This window comes from Typopeltis vanoorti, chromosome 10, assembly GCF_054136105.1.
Source record: "Typopeltis vanoorti isolate ZY-2024b chromosome 10, IOZ_Tvanoo_1.0, whole genome shotgun sequence".
NCBI lineage: Eukaryota > Metazoa > Arthropoda > Arachnida > Uropygi > Thelyphonidae > Typopeltis > Typopeltis vanoorti.
This window is the reverse complement of record NC_143558.1, coordinates 88,565,285-88,592,353: the sequence shown is the minus strand read 5'-3', so window position 1 is coordinate 88,592,353 and position 27,069 is coordinate 88,565,285. Positions and strand designations below refer to the sequence as shown.

Here is a 27,069-nt window from a genome sequence, read left to right as displayed (position 1 = left end):
ACCTGTTTGATTTCTGCTCAGGACATGGACATGGTTACTACTAACACCATGTTCCAACATAATGTGCAAAATTCTCATGGAGAGAAGAGGCAAGAAACAAGAAAAATCTCATTGACTATGTTATTGTGGATAGTGATGTTTTCTCCCTGGTGCAGGACACCAGAGTGTGCAGAGGATTTGAAATTGGAAGTGATCACCATTTAGTCTTGAGCAGAATAAAATTTAATTTCATATCAAAAAGAAGAACATGTAAGAAAGTTCTAAAGCGAATGAAAGTTGACCAGCTCTCAGATGTGAACTGTAGACTAAAATACACACATTATTCAAGGAAAAAAGAGTTTGAGAACAGGAACCAAACCTTGGAGATTCATTGGCAAGCTCTAAAGAAAACTGATTGATATAGCCAGAGAAGCATGTATGATCATTGTCTTCAAGGATAGAAAAATCAGAACTCCATTTTGGACACAGGAAGTTAGAGGCAGTGAAGTAAAAGAAGAAAGCATATCAAAAGTTACTGGCAAATAAGCCATCTTGTGCTCTTAGAGAATACAGAGGCAAATGTAAGAAAGCTAAACACTGTAAAACTAGCTAAACAAAAGTCATGGGAAGACTTTTTTGGTTAAGTTTGGTGAGAACATAGAATTAAATATCAATAAGGTGGCAAAATATTCTGGAGGTTGTCGATGAAGCTCAGAAATGGAGGTAAGAGTGCTATAAAAGGAATTAGAGATGAAAAAGGATATGAAAACTAGAGAAAAAAGATATCCTTGAAGTATGGAGTAATTATTTGGAAAATTGCTACATGAAACAAGCAGTGATAGCAGAATGGTAAAGAAACACTCAACAGGGATGCAATCAGAAATACATATTCATACTTGAAATAGAAAAAGTCACCAATGGCCTAAAATGTGGAAAGGCAGCAGGAGTAAATGATATTCGGCCAGAAATGCTCGAGAATGGGGATATAAAGGTCTTACAGTGGCTGCATGATTCAGAAGACCTGGATAGAGGGACAAATTCCAGATGATTGGAGTAGAGCTCTTATAGTACCCATATATAAAAGTGAAATAAAACTGAATGTGAGAATTGCAGAGATATTTCTCTACTGAGTGTTCATGGTAAGATTGCAAGTATATTTGAGAAACGGTTGAGAAGGATTGTGGAAGAAAAGCTTGGTGAAGAACAAGCTGGATTCAGGCCAAATAGAGGCTGTCAGGATCAGATCTTCACTTTACAACAAATAGTTTTGAAATCGTGGAAATATAACAAAGATTTGTATTTAAGTTTGGTAGATCTGGAAAAGGCATATGACATGGTGCTAAGAGAGAAGCTATTCAATATGCTACAGTTGTATTGTGTCAATAGGGCATTATGTCAAGCAATACTTAGTCTTTATTTGAGTTGCAAATGAGCAGTTAGAATTGAAGGAAGTACAGGAAGGTGATTTAATGTTATATCTGGTGTCAGACAAGGATGTACATTTTCCCCTCTGTTATTCATTATCTATATGGATCACATTATGAAGAAAGTGGTATTAAGCTTAATATCAAAATTTCAGATTTAATCTCTGCTTTATGTGGACGATGTTATACTGATAAAAAAAAATCTGCAAGATTCCCTGACTAAATTGAATAACTGTTGTAATAGATATGGCATGAAGGTTTGCCTATTTTCATTGTCTTTGTCTTGTTATGCTGACCTTCATACCATATCTATTACAAGAGTTATTCAGTTTAGTCAGGGAATCTTGCAGACTTCTAGCAGATTTATTTAGAAGTATGACATCATCCATGTGAATGGAGAACCTATAGAACAAGTAAAATATTTCAGCTACTTAGGCATGATTTTTAGTAAAGATGGTAAATTAAATATGGAAATAGACAACCGAATCAACAAAGCTGATATGGTTGGAAATCAATTGAATACATTTATATGAAATATGAGAGAGAAATTAGTCAAAACACTAAATTAGCTGTATACAAGACAGTGTTCAAACCAGTTTTAACTTATGGATCTGAGAGCTGGATCAGAAGTAAAACACTTGACCAAAGCCTAGAGACCGCAGATATGAGAGTCCTGAGAAAGATTAGATGCGTGAACAGATGGCATCAATGGCAATATCATATTAAAAACGAGGATATTAGGAAAGAACTTGACATTGTCAGCATCCAGGAATGCATTAGCAGAGCGAATCTCAGGTGGTATGGTCACTCAAATAGAATGGGAGAGGAAAGATTAGCAAAACAAGTGTTCTGTGCCAGGTTGGCAGGAAAAAGACCCAGAGCAAGACGAAGATATAGATGGATTGATATGGTAAAAAGTGCCTTAGACGATAGAAATATAAGATCTGATAATGTTGGAGTCTTGACAGGTAACAGACTGATTTGGAGGAAAATTGTAGATAGGAAGTTAGTAATGATGTAAAATTTTCATGTAGTACTGTCATATTCTGTACACACCTTGAGGGTACAAGGCAGGAATTTGATGATGATGATGATGATCATATTTGTACAAGTGTTATTGAGAAGCAGTTAAAAATGTAGAATTGAAGCTTGAGGAAAAGTAGCTGGATTCAGGTTAAACAGATTTTAACTTTTAAGACAAAGAAGAAATCCTGGAAATATAACATGGATCAGTATTTTCATTTTGTAGATCTATAAAAGGCATTTAACACGGCACCAAGAAAAAAAGGTGTTCAAAATGTTTGTTATGTAGTATAAATGGGACATTATATCAAGCAATACTTAGTCTGTAGTGGAGTTTAAATCAGCAATTAAAATTGAAGGAGGTACAAGAAGATGGTCTGTTAAATGAGGTGTGAGACAAGGATGCACGTTATCTCCAGTTGTTATTCATCTGTACAGATCGCATTATGAAGGAAAGTGGTATTAAACCTGATATCAAAATTGGAGATGCTAATCTTAGTTGTTTACTTAATGCAGATATTGTTATACTTCTAAATAAATCTAGTGCAAGTCTGCAGGATTCCCTGACTAAATTGAATAACTGTTATAATAAATGTGGTATGAAAATCAGCAGTAAAATGACAAACTGAAAATAGGCAGAAATATTGAAAACATCAGTTGAATCCTGAATGGAGAACTTATAGAATAAGTAAAACATGTCAGCTATTTATAAACAATATTTAGGAAGATGTCAAATTAAATATGGAAACAGACAACATAATTGAGAAAGCTGGTATCATAGGAAGCCATCTGAATAAATTTATATGGAATAAGAGAGAAATTAGTTAAAGCAAAACTAGCTATACATAAGACAGTGTTCAAACCAATTTTAACTTATGGATCTCAGATCTGGGTTAGAAATAACACACTTCATCAAAGACTAGAGACCAGTGATATGATAGTCCTGAGAAAGTTTAGGGTATTGAACAGACAGCATCAATGGTAGTATCATATTAAAAATGAGGATATTAGGAAAGAACTCATTGTTAGCATTCAGGAATGTGTTTGCAGAGCTGATCTCAGGTTGTGTATGTACTTAAACAGAATGAGAAAAGAAAAGTTAGCAAAATATTCTTTGTCAGAATGGCAGGATAAGGATGTAAAAGATCTAGTTAGATTTATACAGTAAAAAGTGCTTAGATAAGATTAATTTGGAGGAAAATTTTCAATAGGAAGTCAGTAATGAGGTAACTCTTTCATGTAGTTCTGTCACGATATTTTGTATATTCCTGAGGATACATTCTGGAATTTATTGATAATGATTTATTTTTTGAAACATTATACCTTCGTACTCGTTACAGATGATCTAATTGAAACAAAGTAAGTAGCTTGGATACCAGATTTTGAATATAGTTCATCAGATGCAATATAGTTAATATTGCATCTGATGGAAAAATTCTGATTAAAATGATTTGAGATTGCTTCCTCTGCAGACATTCATACATGTCATTCTTTCAAATTGATTTTAATCAAATCTGAAATATAGCTGTTATGTTGCTAAAGGTCTCTTGAGAAATTCAATTTAATCAGACTGAAATGAAGGGAGTTCTGCATGGGGTAAAAATTCTATCTCTGCAGAAATCTTGTTTTATTTAGCTATTTTTGACCACATTTAGAACATAAATGTTTTTCTCATGTTTAAGGACTCACTGACATTTACTTGATTCCAATGGAAGGTCAGTTTGTGAAGCCGAAGAGAAATATATTTTTTCTCCAGATGCAGCTATGGGTTGTATCATTCAGTCATTTATTTTTGAAATTATGGATTCTACAACCATGTTAAAATAACTTTTTATTATTCCAACGTTTCGATCTTCATATCACATTGGTCAGTGTTTCTCAAAGTGTGGTACGCATACCCCTGGGGGGTACGTGGCTTTCGGCTATGCATAATTAAAGGAATCATATTTTTCAACAGACAGTGCAATTAGAGACAGCCGGGATAAAACGGCACTAACTAATGAATCACATCCCCCTCTCCAACAGAAACTGCTGTATAGACCAAGCAAAACCACATGTTACCAGTGGAACATATGGTTTTGCTTGACACCATCCCCGTCGTTAACGTGTTAAAACTAAGAAATATATAGTGAATGTGTTTCAGATATTATTGAATTCGGTTGAAGGGAATTAGCATTTCAACTCAACCATTGAAATGCTAATTTGTCTTTGGTTCGTGCGATCTTTTGTTAATACCGCACCAATCATATGCAGTTCTTCGCTGCTCTACGTATCTCAAGTCTTGTAAATTACTCATAATTTTTGCTTGAAATAATGGGAAAGAAGATGATTGCTATTTGGGTATGACTTTGACGATGCACACAAAGAAACTGTTCTGGATGCCAAAAGTAGTGATAGCGAGTAGGAACTTCTTGGTCGCACCATTTTCAGTTTTTTTCTGAAAACTTTAGTTTCCGAAAATTTCTGCACGTATCTCGCAACACGATTTTTTTAGCTTTGAAATTCTACATATGGATCATTGGTTAAAGATTGGATTTATAAAACCCCCAAAAGAGAGCAATATAGCAAATACAAATAGCTGTAAGCAACAAGAAAACGTTGATATTGCATCTGAATCAAATGAAATTGATGAGTGTGTCGTCTGACATCTCTAGAGAACCAAAATTTAAAAATAAATCATTTTTTATTTACATAAAAAAAAAAAAAAAAAAAAAATCGGCTAACACCTTTTTATTCCTGTATACGGGAGTAGGCGAGGCCATTTAGCCTTATCTAACTTTTGGAGACTGAGTGGGCAGTTCAATCCCCACTGGTTCCAATCAGAGATAGATGGCCCAAGGCTATCACTAATTAAGCGGTACACAGTGAAGAGAGACGGCTCAAATGTGCCACCATCTCGTGGTCCCTAACCCTAACCCTATTTCAAATAAAATATTTAATTTTAATTAATATTTTTAATTAATTAATATTTTAAATTAATTTATTTATTTTTTAATTAATTAGGGGTACTTGGTAATAATGATCATTCAAAAAGGGGTACACGGATATCTGAAGTTTGAGAAACACTGACATAGGTCATGCCATTGAGTAGCATGTGATCAAATCATTGTTTCTCTAGCTTACAGTTGAAATGTAACTCAGCTTGTCTTGTATATTTATGTATGCTCCTCCAGATGATGATCTTGATATGAAGATCAAAACGTCGGGATAATAAAAAGTTATTTTAACACGGTTGTAGAATCCATAATTTAAAAAATGAATGCTGATCACCGTGTAACACTAAAAGAAAGGATCATTCAGTCAGTTTTTATAATTTCTTCTACTTCATGGGGGAGGGACTACCTTTTGATGTGAAGGTACATTCTGGAATTTGATAATTTATTATTTGATTCGATTCACAAAGAAAGGTGTTTTTGCCTAATAGTCTTCTCTGTCTAGTTTGCTTGTTTTTAAGTAGAGAAAACTTAACTCCTGATCCACCTGTAACTGGAAAAAAGTATAAATGGTTACTTTGGTTCTAAGCTGCTACATTTTTAAAAATGTTTTATTTACTATTATTTTTTTAATGCATGTTACATCATCCTTTTGGATGTTAAATGTTAGATGTTAATTCCTGCATTTAGTGCTACCATAAATATATATAATATATATATATATTTAAAAGTGAGCCTTGTACCTCGAATGACAGAGGTTGGCTACTTTGGAATTGACATCTTGGCTGACATTACTGTTGAGAATGTAAATTTCCACTTGAAATGTGAGTTGTAGCACTAACTATTAGAATGCTGGTAAAGTAGCTGCTGCTTTTAAAATGCTGCAACCCTTATGCTTCTTCAGTACTTGGCTCACTTTATCTTTTTTTTTTTTTTGCTCCTACTCCATCATACTCATTAAATGTATTTTTGTCTAATAGTCTTCCATCTAGTTTGCTTGTTTTGTAGGGAAGAAAACCGAAGTTTCTTGTATAAAAAAAATCCTACTACTTTGAAGCTGGCTAACTCCTGGCTCACCTATAACTAGAAAAAAATGAGTATAAAGGTTCCTTTGGTTCTAAGCTTCTTTTTTTTTTTTTAATTTTATTTAAATGCATGTTACATCAGTTACATCTTTAGCTGTTTATTTTTTACTGCACTACATTTGGTATTTATGGTGAGAAGGCCAAATTATTCCAGATGTTAAGATAAGAGTTCTCTTTATACCATCTTTAAAGAGGAATGTGAAAATCGGTGATCTTTCTGAACTGCAAGCATATTTGAAAAACTGAAATCCTCAAAATCAAAACTGGCATGGTTCAAAACAGTTATGAGGTAAGACCAGATGCTTACTCGAAGACTAGTCATCACTGGATTATATCATAGAACTTGAAAGACATGAGTGTCCACAACAATAAAACTATGGCATTTTACAGAGCAAGATATTTCTTATATTTAAGTTATATAAGCAGCTATGTATTTTAAGGCCATTGATAAATATACCTTGATTAAATATGGTGAAAAAGGTTATGTTGCCTTTTGGATAGACAATGTATACTATATATCAAATACCCTGATGTCAAGTCAGAATAAGAGGACATTAAATTGTTATTTTCTATATGTGATTGCAGTCACTCTTTAGGTAAATTTTCTATGTGAATATTTCAGATTAAATAACTTCTGTTTCTGTACGATAACCAGCAGTTTCATAAAACAAAAACAAATTTCTTTTTCAATTGTATCTGTATAAGAACAAGCTATTTAGTAGCAACATTTTAGAAAATTTTAGCTATTTACAGCATCATTTTAGTGGAAAGGGTAATTCTTTCATCGAACCACTTTGTTCATGGAAGCTGTGGAGAGTAAACTCCACCTCAAAAAAAAAAAAAGTAAAAATCTTTTAAAAAAATTGTTGGGGTAGTTCCACTCACGAAAAGTTAATAACCTATAGCATATTATTATTGTGCTAAGGATATTGTGGAAATTCTTCACTAGAGACCAGATGTATATTTTGTAAGCTAATTAAGGTGTTCAGATAAGCAGGGTTGTGGTCTCGATCCAAGTAATGAAAATGATTTATACATCAAGATTGATGAGCAGAGATGCTAGTCCCTTGGCAAGCTAGATTTGCACCAGTAGAAAACTATTCTGCATCAACAACATGTATAAGTACTTCTTTTCATTATGTGCAGTCATCTCTCAGTATATCAGGACAAAAGGAATAGTTTATTGTAGTGGATGATATTCTATAATGAATTTGCTTAAGAATGATGCATGCACAGAAAGTATGGTCTGGTCAAGAATTATAAAAAAAAAAAAAAGTTAGAGAAGAAAAAGATTTATTTATGTGCTAATACCTACATACATATATTATTTTTCCACATAATTGCAATTGACTTCTGGGTATTTTTAGTATCATGACACTAGCTTCTTCATATTTGCATCAAAAAAGTCTGCTGCCTGTTAGATCAACCATTGAGTCATGTTGTTCTTGAGTTCATCTTTAAACTGCTGTGATGGGAGCCACTGCATCATATGCAGGAACAAAAGGTAGTCACTGGGTGGAGGTCGGGGCTGTAGGATGGATGGTCAAAAAGTTCCCACTCAAACTTCTGAATTTGCTGGATAGTTTAAGCTGCAGTGTGAACTTGGGCATTGTCCTGAAAAAGCATGATCCCTGACACGGCATTCCTTGTCTTTTGTTTTGCATTGTTTGTCTAGCGTTAAATTGATCTTGCTCATCAATTTCCTTCCTTGCTGAAGAAAATTGATGAGCAAGATCTCTTTTCAGTCTCAGAAGACAGTGGCCATAATTTTTTTTTGTTTTTGTTTTTTGACTATTTGCTTGAATTTTTTGCTTTTGGAGATGATGAATGGTGCCACTGCATTGATTGTTATTTTGACTTGACTTTTGTGTATGAAATCCACTTTTCATTACCAGTTATGATACGAGAAAAAAAGTTCTTCATAATGCTCCAAAAATTGTTGTGCTGATCCCACTTGTTGCTGTTTATGCGCTTGCTCAGCAGTGTGTGGGACCCATCTGGCAGTTTCCCAGCTTTCTGTCACAATTTCATGAATGAATGAGCTGAAACTTCTAGGGATTCCAAAGAGTTCTGTAATTGTGAAATGGCGATTCTCACAATTTTTCATTCACTCTTTCCACCAAATCATCTGTCACTACACTTGGCCTGCCAATGTGCTCTTCAGCATGAACAGTGTTGCATCCTTCTTTAAAGAAATGATGCTATTGCCTAACCTTACCGTCACTTGATATTAGGCTTGTAAATCTTACACAATTGTTGTGAATTTCTGCAGCACTATTGCTTTCTGCCAACAAAAACTGTATCACACCATGAGCCCTTCAACTGGCAGGATTCTTTATCATGGCACTCATTATAAATTCTTTGTAGAAGACAAACGATAATGTACCGAAAATAAAATGATCAACAGCTAGCTAGTCATTCTATGCTACCATACATGCAAAACTACTCTAAAATAAAATGATCTTAAATAAAACTTAATAAAAATAAACTTAAACTCTAAAATAAAATGATCTTAAATAAAACTTAATAAAATAAACTTAAACTAAAAACTACCGAAAATAAAATGATCAACAGCTAGCTAGTCATTCTGTGCTACCATGCATGCAAAACTACTCTCCCATATCGTATTTGGCGGTCAAATTTAAAACTACTTTACTTTCTAGATGTGCCTCATGTACACACACTCTCACCCACTCTTCTTGGAAAGAATTCAGTGGACCACATCATAGCATGAGGAACAAACAGCTATGGTGCCCACTTGAATAAAATATTGAAACTCCTTTCACTGCAATCCTACAGGGCATACTTATCACAAGCGTACGATAGCATTAAATCGTGATTTTGGACCATTCTTTCTGTAGGTATGTAATGATGCCCCCCTTGACCTCACCTGACTCCCATTCCTCAGACAGATGTTCAGTAGGGATCAGAGCTTTATGGAGGCCAGTCGTGTGTGGTGATGTTCATGTCCAAACTATGCGGTTTCAGCAGCAACCTTATGATATGGTGCATTGTTTTTCCGAAAGAGACAGTGAACAGTTATACAGAAATGCCACAGGAAGTAGGAAGCAGAGGTATCTGAGCATTTTGGACAATGCTCGGATACCTCTCGGAGTTTGTGGAAACAGAGATCTGAGACCAAACAAGAAGAGCAGGAACATACCATCATGCTAACTCCTCCAACGTTCATAATTGGGGTTACGCACTCGGGTAAGAGACATTCACTGGACATCCATCTGCTCAGTAGAGGTCATAGTGTGATTTATCGCTTCATAACACAGCTTTCCAAACTTCCACATCCTGCTGTACATCTTCATCTTTACACCACTAAAGATGATGCTGCACATTGGTTCATGTAATGTGGAGTTCACCTTATTGCAATCCTACCATTGGAAACCCATATTGTGAGCCTCAGTTCTGAATGTTTTTCTGCAGATTCGTGTTCCAGTCTATGCCCTGAACTCTTATTGAACGCATCAGCAGATGAATGGCGGTTTTTACATATTATTCTTCGTAGCACCCTATGGCCACATTTGATAAGTATTGTTAGTTGCCTACTACAGGGAGTCCTTGTAGTTGCTCTGCGCTTCCATGTCAGATGATATCACTGATTGTTGACCTGGAATGGCCCAATTTGTCAACAATTCGAACAGATAGAACAGACCTGCAACATGGCATCCTAGCATAATGCCTCTTTTAAATTCCGTCAGTTTCCTTCTTTCAGCCATTTCGCCGAGACACAGTTGCACTGACTTGGATGCATCATATTCCTCCAGTTTATACCGGCTGTACTACAAGGCAAGATGCACCTTGCCCATTGGGGTGTCTGTTGACTAGTTTCCAAGAAATGTGTGTGCTGTGTGAGTGAAGATTTTGGATTTCTAGAAATTATTTCCATATAATTTCCAAGAAGATATTAATTTTTTTAATTTTTTGGTGATTTCTTGATATAATGCAAAAGAAATTTTTTAATACCTACATGATTAAAATATATATTATCAAGTAGTTAAGTATTTTTTTATGTATGAAAAGATAACATAGCCATGTATGAGGGTTGTCTGAAAAATTCTCGACCTAACAATGAAAAAATGAATTTATAATTTCAAAATTATTTTTATTTTTCAACATAATCTCCCTTAAGACCAATACATTTATTCCAGTGATGCCCTAGTACCATTATCCCATCCCTGTAGTGGTTCTTAGTAAGATCTGCAAAATACCCCTCTACAGCTGCAATCATCTATTGATTCGAAGAAAAATGCTGACCAGCGAGGAAGATTTTTGGTTTTGGGAAGAGGTACAAGTCAGAGGTAGCTAAATCTGGGGAATGGGGTGGATGTTCCAACAATTCATAGTGCAAATCCCTTAATATTCCCATTGTCATGGGCAGGTGCATTGTCCTGATGAAAGATGATTTTTTTCTTCTTCTGCAAACGGGGTCTTTTCTCATGAATTTATTCGTCTAGTCTGGTTAAAAGATCGGAATAATATTCATTGGTTATTGTTTTACTCTTTTCAAGATAACTAATAAAAAAAATGCCTTTAGCATCTGAAAACACTGATGCCATGACATTTCCAGCTTATGGAACAGACTTTGTCTTCTTTGGCTCTGAACAACCGGCTCCTGTCCACTGTTTGGATTCTGGTGTGTAATGGTAAATCCAAGTCTTATCCATAGTAATAAATCGATGCACAAAATCAGTTTTATTCTTGTTAAAACGCTCCAAGCACTGTTCAGAGATTTTCATGCAAGCGCATTTTTGATCTGCTGTGAGCAAGTGCGGCACCCATCTTATGTAAAGCTTTTTCATTTGCAATTCTTCATGCAAAATATATCCTACACGTTTTTTTGAAATGCCCATAGTCTCAGCAATTTCACACACTTTGACTCGCCGGTCATCCAATACCATATTGTGCACTTGATCAATGATTTCCGGTGTTGGTACACTTTTTCGACATCCTTCATGTGGATGTTCAAAATGTCTTTTATCAAGGCTAGTACGGCCATGTTTAAACTCAGCAGCCCATTTCTTAATTGTCGAAAGCAAAGGAGAAGAGTGCTCATAAACTTTTATGAACTTCGAATGAATTTCTTTTGGCATTTAAACCTTCTTTTACAAAGAATTATAACCTGTGTGAAGCAAAAGTGTATAAGACAACACTTTTGCTTCACACAGTTGTATAAAACAAACTACTAGATAGAATAACTTGCAGTTTCACATGGATGCTTATGACAGATCTACCATGTTAGAGAAAAAAAAAAAGCAATATTTTCACCATCTATGGGCCAGGCCAAGAACTATTCAGATCGCCCATATATGTTGTTGTATTTGAATTTCCTTTAATTATTCCCTTACAGCAGTGATAGTATGTGTGTGACACCGACTAAAATATCTGTGTTTACACACTAATTTGTTAAATGTTTTGTACTGTGGATATGTTTTTATTATATTTTTAATGCATTTCTCACAACTTTGTCTATCAAAATCATTGATAAAAAATAAATATTTGTAATAACATACCATTTTGTATAAAAGAAAACTGGTACACATTGCATGTTCAGTAGAGGGATAAGTTTCATTGTTATTATTTTTTTTCTGAAGTTTTAATAACCTTGAAACACATTTTAAGCTTTGCAGATCAGATTAAATTGTGTTTTACATTTATAATTAACTTTGTTTTATGTTTATAAAAATATTGGAGTCTATGTAGAATAATAATGTGGTTAATATAGAATTTTTGGTTAAAGATATTTTGTTCTGTACTTCACAGAATATTTTGGTAAGTGACTCATCTGAAAGTGAAGGTAGCGATGATACTATTACTGAAGATGATCTGCAGACAATGATAAAATTTCATAAACTTAAAAAATCGGCACAAGGAGAATTTGAAAGCAATCCAGAGGTATATATATATTTTTTTTAAAAATTTAAATGTTTTAATAATTTAATATATTTTGTTTGTATTATGCCAATAATGTGTATATTTGGTTAAAAAAGTAATTACTAGTTAATTTGTATATATTTATATAAATATTTCACGTATACTTTCAAACCATTTCATAGATTGCTTTGTATATATTTATCAACATTGTATTGAAGACAAATTCTTTTAAATTAGATACGTAAGGTTTAAAAAACAATGGTATTTGTGTGCACTAGATATTTACAGTTTGATTATTGGAGGGGTCACTACCCAGAACAGTTTTGACCTTTATTGAGGCAAAAAAGTAGAGATGCTCATCATAGGCCTAGAATAGTTGGTATAGAGTGCAAGAGAGCCTGATAATATTCCGAGAAAGAAAAAACAGACAGATAGTGTGAGAGATAAAGGCCTTAGCTCTTTTATATCATCATGTAGCTAGTCTATCAGTTTTCCTTTTTCATCAGTCTCATGCAGATGAACAACCAAAATACCAATTGAAATTAAAGCACAAAGATGACTGATATCCAGGTGGTTAGCCTTATTTGAATTAACTGCCTTGAGGTGGACTTCTCTGCCTGGAATTGCTCTCTAGTCATCCCTGCAATTGACCATAAGACCACATTGAACCAAGAGGATGGAACCATTTAAAGAACCTCTCATAGTAGAAATACAGAATTTTATCTCCTCCTGGTGAATATTGCATAAAGTGGGTGGTCTACACCACCTAGCCAAAAATTTGATATCATATCTCTTAGAATGCTTTTTTCTAAATACAAAAATTGTCTGAACAATACAATTTGCACAATACAATATTATAAAGCATTTCTATGTCATATTGCTGCTTTTTCAAATCCATATTTCTTCCTAGCCTTCCATAAATGATATTTTAATTCATTAATTATAAAAATCGAAATTCTCTTCCCATTGCTGACAGGCGGTGGGTACTGGGGGAAAAAAAGAAAAAAAAGTGTTCTGTTGTAAGTAATGGAATGCCCAACACATTACATAATCTGTTCCAAATATGCAGGGAAAGAGGGGCAGCTGTAGAATGCATGTTCTGCTCTTTCCAATTGGTAACAAATGTCACAGATTGGATCTCTGATGTGAAAGTACCTCCAATTGATGGTATTGACTGGAAATACTAGTTGAGCATTGTCGAGACATATTTTTAACCGTGCATATGTCCACTTCTGGAGTGTCCTCCTATTTTGTTTAATGTGGGGTTTTCAGTACAATTCCAGTAGCTATGATGTAGTGGAAACCGTATAAATGCAGCTGCAATTTCTGGAAGAATTTTTGTCTAGCCGTTCCATTGGATGGAGCATAAACATTTATAAACCTTATTACAAATCCACAGTATTTCCAGTTTGTCAAATTTCTCCCTTTGAGGCCTCATTAGTAGGAGGAGAAACATACCAAGATTAAATTAAAGTTAAATTCATATCTTTTTCTGCATATAATTAGCCAAGAGGTGTATCACCATCATCATTAATTTCCTGCCATGTACCCTCAAGGGGTTTACAGGATATCATAATACTATATGAAAAAATTACATCATTACTAACTTCCTATCTACAATTTTCCTCCAAATCAGTCTGTTACTTGTCAAGACTCCAACATTATCAGATCTTATATTTCTATCGTCAAAGGCACTTTGTACCGTATCAATCCACCTATATCTTGGTCTTCCTCTGGGTCGTTTTGCTGCCAACCTGGTAGAGAACACTTGTTTTGCTAATCTTTCCTCTCCCATTCTATTTGAGTGACCATACCACCTGAGATTCGCTCTGCTAATGCATTCCTGGATGCTGACAATGTCAAGTTCTTTCTTAATATCCTCGTTTTTAATATGATATTGCCATTGATGCCATCTGTTCAAGCATATAATCTTTCTCAGGACTTTCATATCTGCGGTCTCTAGGCTTTGGTCAAGTGTTTTACTTCTGATCCAGCTCTCAGATCCATAAGTTAAAACTGGTTTGAACACTGTCTTGTATACAGCTAATTTAGTGTTCTGACTAATTTCTCTCTTATTCCATATGAATTTATTCAATTGACTTCCCACCATACCAGCTTTGTTGAGTCTGTTGTCTATTTCTATATTCAATTTACTATCTTCACTAAAAATCGTGCCTAAGTAGCTGAAATGTTTCACTTGTTCCACAGGTTCTCCATTCACAACACAGTTGACATTTTCAATGATTCTGCTTATTTTCATTGTCTTTGTCTTTTTATTGCTGACCTTCATACTATATCTATTACAACAGTTATTCAATTTAGTCAGAGAATCTTGCAGACTTGTAGCAGATTTATTTAGAATTATAACATCAACTGCATAAAGCAAAGAGCTGACATTAACATCTCCAATTTTGATATCAGGTTTAATACCACTTTCCTTCATAATGTGATCCATATAGATAATGATTAATAGAGGGGATAATGTACATCCTTGTCTGATACCAGATTTAACATTAAACCATCTTCCTGTACTTCCTTCAATTCTAACTGCTGACTTAAAACTCAAAGACTAAGTATTGCTTGATATAATGTCCCATTGACACCATATAACTTTAGCGTACTGAATAGCTTCTCTCTTGGCACCTTGTCATATGCCTTTTCCAAATCGACAAAACTTAAATACATATCTGCTATATTACCATGCTTTCTCGACTATTTGTCGTAAAGTGAAGATCTGATCCTGACAGCCTCTATTTGGCCTGAATCCAGCTTGTTCTTCACCAAGCTTTTCTTTCGCAATTCTTCTCAGCCGTTTCTCAAGTATACTTGCACATTGCCAGGAACACTCAATAGCGAAATACCTCTGTAATTTCTCACATTCAGTTTTATTTCCCTTTTTATATGTGGGTACTATATGAGTTCGATTCAAAAATCATCAAGAATTCGTCCCTCTGTCCAGGCTTTCTGAACTATGCAGTGCAGCCACTGTAAGACTTTTATACCACCATACTTCAGCATTTCTGGTCGAATATTATCCACTCCTGCAGCCTTTCCACATTTTAACCCTTTGATGGCTTTTTCTACTTCAAGTATGGATATGTATTCCTGACTGCATGTCTGTTCAGTGTTTTTTACCACTGTGCTGTCATCACTGCTTCTTTCATTTAGCAGTTTTTCAAAGTAATTACTCCATACTTCAAGGATATCCTATTCTTCCATTTTCATGTCGCCTTTATCATCTCTAACTCCTTTTACAGCACTCTTTCCTCCATTCCTAAGCTTCTTCAACAACCTCCAGAATAATTTGCCACCTTCTTGATATTTATTTTCTATATTCTTGCCAAAGTCCTCCCATGACTTTAGTTTAGCTAGTTTTACACAGTGTTTAGCATTCTTGCATTTGTCTCTGTATTCTCTAAGAGCACAAGCTGACTTATTTGCCAGGAACTTTTGATATGCTTTCTTCTTTTCCTTCACTGCCTTTTTAACTTCCTGTGTCCACCATGGAGTTCTGATTTTTCTATCCTTGCAGACAGCTTCACCACATGCCTCTCTAGCTGAGTCAATCAGGGCTTTCTTCAAGGCTTGCCACTGAATCTCCAAGGTCTGATTCCTGTTCTCAAACTCTTTCATTTTTTCTTCAATAATCTTTGTGTATTTTAGTCTACAGTTCACATCTGAGAGCTGCTCAACTTTTATTTGCCTTAACACTTTCTTACATGTAATTCTTTTCAATATGAAATTCAATTTTATCATGCTCAAGACTAAATAGTGATCCCTTCCAATTTCAAATCCTCTGTACACTCTGGTGTCCTGCACCAGGGAGAAAACATCACTATCAACAATAACATAGTCAATGAGACTTTTCTTATTCCTTGCCTCTTCTCTCCATGTGAATTTGTGCAGATTTTTATGTTGGAACATGGTGTTAGTAATAACCAGTCCATGTCCTCAGCAGAAATCCAACAGATATTTGCCATTGTTATTAGCTTTGCTCTTTTCTCCAAATTTTCCCAAAATATTTTTGTATGTCTCACAATCATTTCCTACTCTACTATTTAGATCCCCAACAAGAACCAACTTTTCCTTTTTCATTGTGTCAGTTGCTTTTTCTAAAGCCTCAAAAAATTCCTCCACTTCTACCTCAGTAGAACCTTCTGTGGGACCATAGGCACAAATAAGTCTCATTGTCCAGTTCCCCATTCTCATATTTGCCCACATTACTCTACTTGAGACTGAGTGCCATTCAAGAAGATTAGCATCTTATTTTGTGTTGAATACTATGGCTACTCCTTCTTTTCCTTGATTGTCATTGCCTGAATATTTATAACATTTTGTATTTATTGCTCAGAAAGATCTCACCAGTTTTGGTCTTTTTTGTTTCAGTCACCCCTATTATGTCGATCTGGTACTTATCTAATTCCTCAGCTAGCTCCATTTCTTTGCAATTCAGGCTTCTTATGTTGGTAGTACCGATCTTTAACTCTGGTGATGTTGAGTTGAGGTGTGCTTTTAGATTTGTTCCAGTAGCTGACTTTTCGCTGTTTGCCCTGGTTCCCTGGCGAAAACAATGGAGGGCTTGTTTAACCGGGCGACGCCCCAGCCGGCATGAAATTTTGTCATGTTGTACCATCATTTTTTATTTTGGTTTAACCAATAAGAATACAATTTGGTCGGCTAAATCCCAAATTGCCAGTCCATCCTCGTTCGTTCAGTATCAAAGTAGATACCCAACAGGGTGCACCACGAGAAGGTGAGGATTGGACATTAGGTCATAAGCCCTGGTCGGTTCTCCGCATTCCTTTAAAGGCTGTATGGAGGTCTCCTCTCAGTTATACAGCTTTGACTCTAAAGCATCCCAGGTGTATCACCTTATTATTAAAATACTCTAAATCAGATAGCTGTTTAAAGTTTTTACATGTGTTCATTAAGTAAATTATCCTTGCCAAGAAATTATAATCTTGTTTAATCCTTTACCCAAGTGTAAGCACACAGAGTTTGTGTTTGAAGTATTTTTATAATTAGTATACTTGTATCTATAGAAGCTATTGACTGTATATCAGTTGCCTCTGTATCCCATAATGTAAAGTACACTTTCTTCCCATAATATATATATTTTTTATTATGGGTTGCTGTCCCAAGAGAACAGTGGTTATGCTTGAAACTCCTATTTCATGGCAACTAGTAGCCAAATTTTTACGGGTAGAACTAAATAAAGGCTTTACTTCATGACTGGCGATCAAGTTTGCTCATAAGCATATAGGATAGTTATATCCAGTGGCATCCTGGAGATAGCTCATTGCTAAATTTTCAGGAATTTTTTAACTCGGTTTCAATCAGTCTAGTGGTCTGATTGGTGCTGACTGAGAATATATCCAGGGCTACTAAACAGGTCCTCCATCATGACAGTATATGCAGGGGATTTAATTTCTACATGCTGGCTGGACTTAATACAGTTTGTTGTACTCCACATAGCAACAACCTGAAAATCAGTTCAGTCAGAATTTCAAATGTGAGATTTAATCACAGATTCTATAACCATGCAATCTACTTGCTGTTTTCAGAAGAATATCTTCAGTCTCACCGTTACCTTTTATATATACAAATGTTTTTTGTTCTCCTTCAGTTTTCTTATCCTGTCCAAGCTACATGCTTTATTCACATTTGCTGTTATTAGGGATGAAATTATTTTTAACTGATGTTATTAGATCCCCAAGTTGGTCATATTCTTCTTTTTTTACTTTACAGAATTATTTGTTGACACATTTTGGGTATATATATTTCTTGACTGAATTGAATAACTGTGGTAATAAATATGGTATGAAGGTCAGCAATAACAAGACAAAGATGGTGAAAATAGCCAGAAGCATTGAAAATGGCAACTACATTGTGAATGGAGAACTGATAGAACAAGTAAAACATTTCAGCTACTTAGGCATGATTTTTTGTGAAGATGATAAATTAAATACGGAAATTATTAGTATTACTATTATTATTACGTGACACCTCTAGGGAGTCCAAAGACTCGTCGAGGGAGGGTACCTACTCTACAACTCTCTCTCTGCCAACTACAACAAACTGCAATTACCGTTACCAATTACCAATGCCATCTACTTCCCACCACCACTGGTATTTTTACAGACAATCGCAAACATCCGTGCCCACGGTGGGATTCGAACCTGTAGCCTTTTTGCTGGAGAGCGGATACACTGATCACTCGGCCAGCCAGGCTGGCACAGAATCAACAAAGCTGGTATGGTAGGAAGTCAACTGAATAAATTTATATGGAATAAGAGAAATCAGTCAAAACCCTAAATTAGCTATATACAAGATAGTGTTCAAACCAATTTTAACTTATGGATCTGAGAGCTGGGTTAGAAGTAAAACACTTGACCAAAGTCTAAAGACCACAGATATGAGAATCCTGAGAAAGATTGGGGGGGGGGGCATGAACAGAAGGCATCAGTGGCAATATCATATTAAAAACGAGTATATTAGGAAAGAACTTGGTATTATTAGCATCTAGGAATGTGTTAGCGGAGCTAATCTCAGGTGGTATGGTCACAAACAGAATGGGAGAGGAAAGATTAGCAAAAGAAGTGTTCTCTGCCAGGTTGGTAGGGAAAAAAAACCCAGAGGAAGACCACGATATAGTTGGATTGATGCAGTAAAAAGTGTCTTAGAAGACAGAAATGTAAAATCTGATAATTTTGGAGTCTTGACGGTTAACAGATCGATTTGGAAGAAAATTGATCGAGGTTCTCCTCACACAATTTTCCTATTTAGATAGAAAGTTAGTGATGTAAGTTTTTCATGTAGTAATATCATATCTTCTACATCACTCTCTACATCACTTGAGGGTACATGTCAGAAATTTGATGGTTATGATGATATATATATTAATTTTTTGGCATATTGGTTGAGTGATTTAACATAGTCCAATAGGTTTCATGTTTGAATCCCTCTATGAGCATAGACATTTGCGAGTTACCAACTATTGAGTGGAATGCTTTGCTTGAGAATGCAAGTTTGAAAACAGTGAATCAGTTCAGGAACAGTGTATATGCAACAGTTTTGTGTGTGTCGTAGTGGGACCTCTCATTCTTTGTGTTTTGACTTGTTGGAGATCGGATTGTAGTAATAATAATAATGAACAAATTCATATCCTTGATTGTGCATTGATTCCAAAATAATAAAAAATAACTACAAAGGAAAAGATCCAAGTCTCTAATGAAAAAAAACAAAAACAAAAAACAATCAATATATATATATATACACACACACACACACACACACACACACACACACACACACACACACACACACACACACACACACACAAGAATAAATTACTACATGATAAGCCATACATACTGTATATCCTATTGTACAACTATAGTACAGAAGAACCTCACTTATACATTCGATATGCACGATAATCAGTTAGTGCAATTGAGTGAAATGATATTATTTCCTGCTTTAAGCAAGTGATTAATCAGTTAACATGATTTTTTTTTGTTAGGTGAAATTTTTTGTCGCCATTCTGCTACGAGCAGAAAAGCTAGAAGTCATTAAGAGACATGAAAGTAGCGCTAGTAATGCAATGATTGTGTGAGACCTGGAATACAGTGAGTCAACAGTTTGATATATTAAATAAGAGCATAGAATACAAAGACCAAGTAAAAGTTGCTACTGCTTCTTTAAGAAAAAAGATCACCTGATATAATAGAAGCCATTTAATGATAGAGATGGAGCGTCTTCTATCACTCTGCCAAAAAAGAATACCTCTTAGTACAGGGAATATTCAGGCAAAAGGTCTTAATATTTTTACCTCATTGAAGGAGACCAAATTTCAAGAGGAATGCGAAAGCTTTACTGTGAGTTTAGGATCATTTGACCATTTTAAAAATAGAACTGGACTGCATAATGTAAGAATAACTGAGGACTCTGCTAGTGCTGATAAAGATTCTGCAGCCAAATTTCCTGAAGAATTGCAAAGTATAATCAGGAGGATGATTCTGAAAATTGGTAAATATTCAATGTTGACAAAATTGGTTTCTTTTGTAAGCGTATGCCAACAAAAACTTTCCTAGTTAAACTGAAGTATTTCAACCAGGATACAAAGTATCTGAAGATTGTCTTATGCTTTTATTAGGAGGCAATGCAGAAGGCAACTTTAAACTCAAGCCTATGTTATTTGATTGTCTGCATAATCCAAGATCTAACATTACTGAAGAAATCAGCACAATTGGAAAAGAACTTGGATTTAATGAACTGGATAATGAACATGATGATGAAGAGGATTGGAATCAATATTAGATTATTTTATATTAAATGAAAATACATCAAAATTTTCACTAGATGTTAGAGTTCACAGAGGATATGAAATAAGCAGTAACCACTTCCTTGTTAAAATAAAATTAAGATTACCACATAAATGGCTACAAGTAACAAGAACAGAAAGAAAATTTGAAACATTTGTTTATAAAACTAGACCATAGGTTCCCATAGTGGGCACTAGCACCCTCGCAGTGGGCACTGAAGCCTTCTGGGGGAGGGGGAGGGGGCTATAGTGGGATCAGAAGCATTTGGGGGTGTTCAGGTGGTCTAGGGGTCGGTGGCTCTTTATAGAAGAAATTAATATATATTTAAAAATTAATTATTTTCGTGATTTTGCGATTAGATAATCATTTAAAATTTAAATATTGAATTTTAATTCATCTTATGCCCGTCTTACACGATAATTTTTTTATCAATTTTGTGTTTCAATTATTTAATCATTTGAAAATTTACCATGTCAGATAGAAATAGATGTCAATTTTCTATGTCAATGAAAAAATTGAACGTGTCATACAGGATATTTTAACTTCTATTTTTTTATATACTTAAAAAATTTATTCATTTTTTGTTATTGTAAAAATTTATCGTGCCATACAGGCTTTAGTCTATCCACGCAGCAGACGAGTCTTAACTAGTATGTTGGTCAACTGTTACGTAGATAATTCACTCAATTCAGCATGCTTTGACAGAAATATGGGTGCTTGCAGTGACTTGTTCAAAGCATGAGTACGATGGTATTGCAAACAAGTCGATGCATGCAAGTCGATTCGGGCTAGATTTCAAATCTATAAATTCCAGTGGTTTAGGAATAAGTTTCATTATTTTTTGTGTGCTTTGCCAACAATCATGAGTCGAAAGTGTGATAGATAAGTGGAGTCATACAAAGTGTAAATTAAATCTTTTATTTTGTGAATATTTTTGCAAATTTTATTACTTCATTATGTCTGAATATAAGAAGAAATGTTGACAGTACAGTATTGAGTATTTGAAATATGGTTTTATTCAGTCTCAAATATTTGAAAAATGGTTTTATTCAAACTGTTATAATGTGGAGCGTTACAAAATTTATGTCTTGCAAAGTTGGCGGTGGCCCGAAAAAGTTTGGCAAACCTATGAACTAGACTATTGAAATGACACAAATGTACAATGGCTATATGAACAAAGAATTAAACAATATCTAGATAAAATAAAACAAAATGAAGAAATAGAAATAGAATGGCTTAATATAAAAAACGATACTAAATGCAGCGGCAAATGAAAGCTTAGGAGAGACTGAAAAATTCAATAAAAGGAAAAAACTGAAGATCTGGGATGATACAATCAAAGCAATAATCAAAAAGAAAAAAGAAGCCTATCATAAATGGTTAAGCAGTAAAAGATTAGAAGATGAAATAGAATATAAAAGAATAAGAGTCGTAGCTAAAAGAGAAGTCAGAAAAAGACGGAGAATAATGGAACAGATTTGTTTCTGATTTAGAACATGATTTATATAAAATAAGACCCAATGTATATAAGATTTTGAAACACTTAAATGCAGATACCAAAGAAAACATAAAATTAAACACCAAATTGAAATTAGAAGAATTTTTAAATTACTGCTCAGAATTGTGGACAGACAGATATTTTAAAAAAGACAATTGGCAAACAATTAACGAAAATGAAAATGAAATAACTAAAGAAGAATTAGAAATCAGCCTGAAAGAAACAAGAAACGGAAAATCACCTGGAGAAGATAAGCTAGGTTCAGAACTATATCAATACGCAGGAACAAGTCTCAAAGAAAGACTCTTTGAGTCTTGACTTTGACTTATTGTCTTTGAAAAATCATTTGACAAAGTTAAAAGAAACATATTATTTAACATATTAAAAGAAAGAAAGACAAATATCAAATAATATCCTAAAAGCTATCGCAAGTATATATGAAAATAATCAAATACAAATAAGATTAAATCATGAGCTATCATATACGAGAGAGATAAACCAAGGGGTCCGACAGGGATGTCCCCTCTCAGCAACTCTTTTTAATATTTATTTAAATGAAATAATATAAAATGGAATAAAAATTGACATCAAGGTATTAAACTTTCTCCTGCAGTGAACTTAAACACTCCTTTTTGCCGATGAACAGATAATAATTACAAATTCTGAAGATAACTTACAGAAAGCTATTTTAGAACTAAATGAGATAGCTAAAGATTATTGTATGATAATATCAACAGAAAAATCCAAAAACTATGGCCTTTAAAGGACAAGATCCAGTAAGAACTAAAATAGTAATAGATAACAAGATCTTAGAAGAGGTGAATTCATTTAACTACCTAGGATGTATGATCACATATGAAAAAGATATAAACGTAAAAATTGCAAAATATTTAAAAATTATAGGTGTAATTAACTCTGTATTTAAACCAAACCTAGTTCAAAAACAAACCAGACTAAAAGTATACATTAGCCCTACCAGTGTTATTGTATGAAAGTGAAATCTGGACAATAAAACAAAAAAGACAAAGATTAACAACAGCAGAAATGAAGTTTATGAGAAAAACTGCAAAGTGTACCCTATTTGATCAAAAAGAAACAAAGAAATTATGAAAGAATAAACCAAGAACCAGTAATAGAAAAAATTAAAAAATGTAAACAAATGGATGGAACATGTTCAAAGAATGAAAACAGAAAGATTACCAAAACAAGCCATTAGGAAAAAGAAAGCCAGGACGTCCTCTTAAACAATTCAACGATGACTAATAAGGCCGGAACAGGCCATGCTAGGCCTAAATCCTTGATATGCATAATGATAATGAAGATGTAAGAAACTTGCTTGATTTCCATTCAGAACAGTTAAGCGAGAATGGTCTCCTTCAAACTAGAAGAATAGCGTGCATATGAAGACGATAACGAGTGCGAACAAGAGAATGTTACTACTAAGAAGCTAACTGCAAAATAACTTGAGCTAGTTTTCAGTCACTTTGAGTACATTAGGGAAATTTTGTTTGCTGATGATCCTGATATGGAATGAACCTCAAAGTCTCTGGAATCTCGATAAAGCGATCGCAAGCTATCACAAATTGCATGACAACATCTTTACTTAATTTTTTTTTTTTTTTTTATAAAGGTAGCTCAATCAAAGGTTTAGACATTAAATAAAAATTTAAACAATTGATTTTTGTTAACTTTGATGACTTTATCCTCTAATATAGCTTATACTATAAGCTATATACTTTTCAAAATTATGCTAACTGATGAATGAATTATAATTATTCCTATTGTTTATTGCCTTTGCTTAATGCAATTTTGCTTGTCATGCATTAATCAACCGATTAATTAATCATGTTAAGCAAGGTCTCTACATTTTGAAAACAGTTATTGCCATTGCTAGCTTTAAAAATTTTATTAAGTGACTGATTAAATTTCATCACTGAGATTTTTTATTTATTGACATTAAAGTTTGATGTGCCATAAAATAATTAAAAAAAAAAAACTTCTCTCACTGACACAGGTCAGTCTGATAATTACAGTGATATAAACATTTGAGCTATCTTTTTATCTAATCATCCTCATCAGCTGTACATATAAGCAGTGGTTTCATCCACCATTACGAACATCATTCCACCAAAAGCTCAAAGATATCATATGTTGATGTAAAATAAAGTGGATCTTAATGACACTCTTTTCTTATGTCTATTTTGATATCTATTCATTTAATCTATCACCCAGAAATCATATTAATCTCAGACCTGAAGTCCTTTTAATCCACAGCATGTAACTGAAGAAAAAACTTTTTTTTTTCTCAAAAGATATGTCATCATACATATAAATTTCTTATGTGGTGAATGTTATTTAGGATACTTTCTAGAAACAGGACGTGACCGATTTCCTGCTTCTAATTTGATGACATATTTTGTGAAAGAACTTTCATGAGAATGTTATTCCAAAAATAAAAATTATTCCTCCTCATAGAATTGCCACAACTCCTTTTGCTTAAAAAAAAAGTTCTCTGTTAAGTTGCTTAAATAAACATTGTTCTGTTTGCAACTAAAGAATATGTAATTACTTTCACTGAATTATGAATTACTTACATTCTGTTTTCTTTCTTGTTCAGTTAGTATTTCTTTGTTGATTGTAAAAAAAAAGTTTAATTCGCCATATGAATCCATTATTGCTTGTTTTTCCTTTTTTTAGTTTTCTCTCTCTAGCATTTTTCATATCTAAGTGACAGCTTTTTGATATTTTTAGCCTTTGTGCATGCTTGATGCTACACAAAGGCTGAAAAAAAAAAAAATCTGAAAGTTAAGTTACAAGTTTCACAAATTAACATGAAATGATACTGTAAATACCAAAGAAATAATAAGTTATAAAATTGTACAGGTGATTTTCAAAAGTAGTTTTGAAAATCACCTGTATCCTTTTTTTAGTTTTCTCTCTCTAGCATTTTTCATATCTAAGTGACAGCTTTTTGATATTTTTAGCCTTTGTGCATGCTTGATGCTACACAAAGGCTGAAAAAAAAAAAAATCTGAAAGTTAAGTTACAAGTTTCACAAATTAACATGAAATGATACTGTAAATACCAAAGAAATAATAAGTTATAAATTGTACAGGTGATTTTCAAAAGTAGTTGTGCCGACATTTCAGTTGCTTTAAAACTTGGTTTTTTATAAACGGCTTTACTTTTTTTGTGTGTATGTGTGAGAGATGGAGTTAATTAGGAATAAATGCATAGCAATCCCCAAGATGTCCATGAAGATGTGACCTGAAATCCATGTGCAAACGATTCCTCACACTTGAGAAAAATTTGGAATATTCTAATATTTTGGACCATGTTAAAAATTGTTCTAATTTTGTGAATGCTTTCAAATAATAATTTTCTTATAATTTATATTATACTTTTATGTGTTTACATGGTTATATATGCAAGGTACATAGATTTAGATTATGCTAATTTGTATTTGGTAATAATTATTTTCTAAGCGATAAATTAAATTGTGTAAATCATTCAACACTTTTTCTTTGATTATTCTAATTTTTTGGTTTGGAGGTGTAGTAATAACAACATTACAGTTCAAATTGACTATTATTAAAACTAATCAATTTAACGGACCCTGATTCAATGGACATAATTTGACAGATAAATACAGATAATGAAATAATTAATAAAAAAAAAAAAAAGATTGTTAATCGGAAGCGATCGGCAGTGTTTATAAGTTGATCTTTGGATACATTCGCGTATATCCATGATATTTTGTGCATACTCGTAATAGTTCGTGCTTGTGCTTTGGTTCAATATCAGTGTCAGTAGCATTGCAGTGCAAAACACGTGGTGTTTAGGCTGTTACTGGAGTAATTTTTAGTTAAACCATTATTAATCATTATTTCTATCCGTTAATGTCTAGGGCTAAAAGAAAGCAAGTGAACTTCGATTTGGGTTTATATAGGTCAAATTTATTTGAAACTAAGTAAGAAAATACCGACAAGTTTTGCCAACTTAGCTTGTTCAGAGTAAAAATAGATGTAAAACAACTTAAATGCTAAAACTGTTCGCTAAAACTATTAATGAAGAAAGAACCGAATACAATTGTATTTTTTACAAAAAACAGAAGAATGCGTACATCACACGCATGGAGCGTATATGATCTCACTTGTTATGTAGGAACATTCTGTAATTAGCAAGATTTAATTCTGGCATGCTTAAAGATCTTATGAGGGTCTTCCAAATATCAGGCAGAATTAATCCTTAGTTTCTATTTAAGTTATGTTTAGAATGGTTATGGATCACTGTTATGGCTTCTTTTATGATTCGGGAGTGGAAACCTCCTCTAAGAGGGCATGGAACTTTTGTCCCATTCTATGGTATGATTTGTCCTGGAGAAATGAAATGCTAACCCCTGTTATTGTTTACGTCTCCTACATGTTCCTTTTATCTGATTTCAAAACTTCTAGAGGTCTGACCAATATAGTTTAATCCACACAAACAGGGGATATTGTAGACTCCGTCATATTTGAAAAAAGGATGACCGTTTTTCGGAGATCTTAAGAATTGGCCTATGGTCTTTGAAAGTTTAGAAGCCACTCGTATTCCATGTGGCTTGAGGAGTATAGCAATCTTATTGGAAACTGTCCCCGTATACAAATCGCGATAGTGGAATTATAATGTATTTCTTCAGACTGTTGTTGTTGTGTGTGTGGGGGGTCACAGAAAAGTATCTTGTGGATCAATTTTCTTGGGCAACCATTTTTTATAAAGTTTTTTTGATATCAGGGATAGTTCATCTTTGAGGTCTTTATCTTCTGTAGTGATGAGAGAGGCTCTATTTTTTTAGCATGTGTACGATGCTTAGTTTCTGAGAAATGTGTGAAGAAGTGAAGTGAGAGTATCGACCTGTGTTGGTTGGTTTGCGATAGACTG

At 33.9% G+C, this 27,069-nt stretch overlaps 1 protein-coding gene across 1 annotated transcript in view; it reads left to right on the top strand.

The window, feature by feature from the left end:
* Nucleotides 1–27,069, top strand: part of LOC150102573 (chromatin-remodeling ATPase INO80-like) — a 215,959-nt gene that overhangs the window by 89,750 nt on the left and 99,140 nt on the right. Inside the window, exon 5 of the mRNA XM_090398709.1 lies at nt 12,217–12,348. Within this exon, the coding sequence (XP_090254835.1) occupies nt 12,217–12,348 (132 nt within the window). The remainder of the gene's footprint in view (nt 1–12,216; nt 12,349–27,069) is intronic.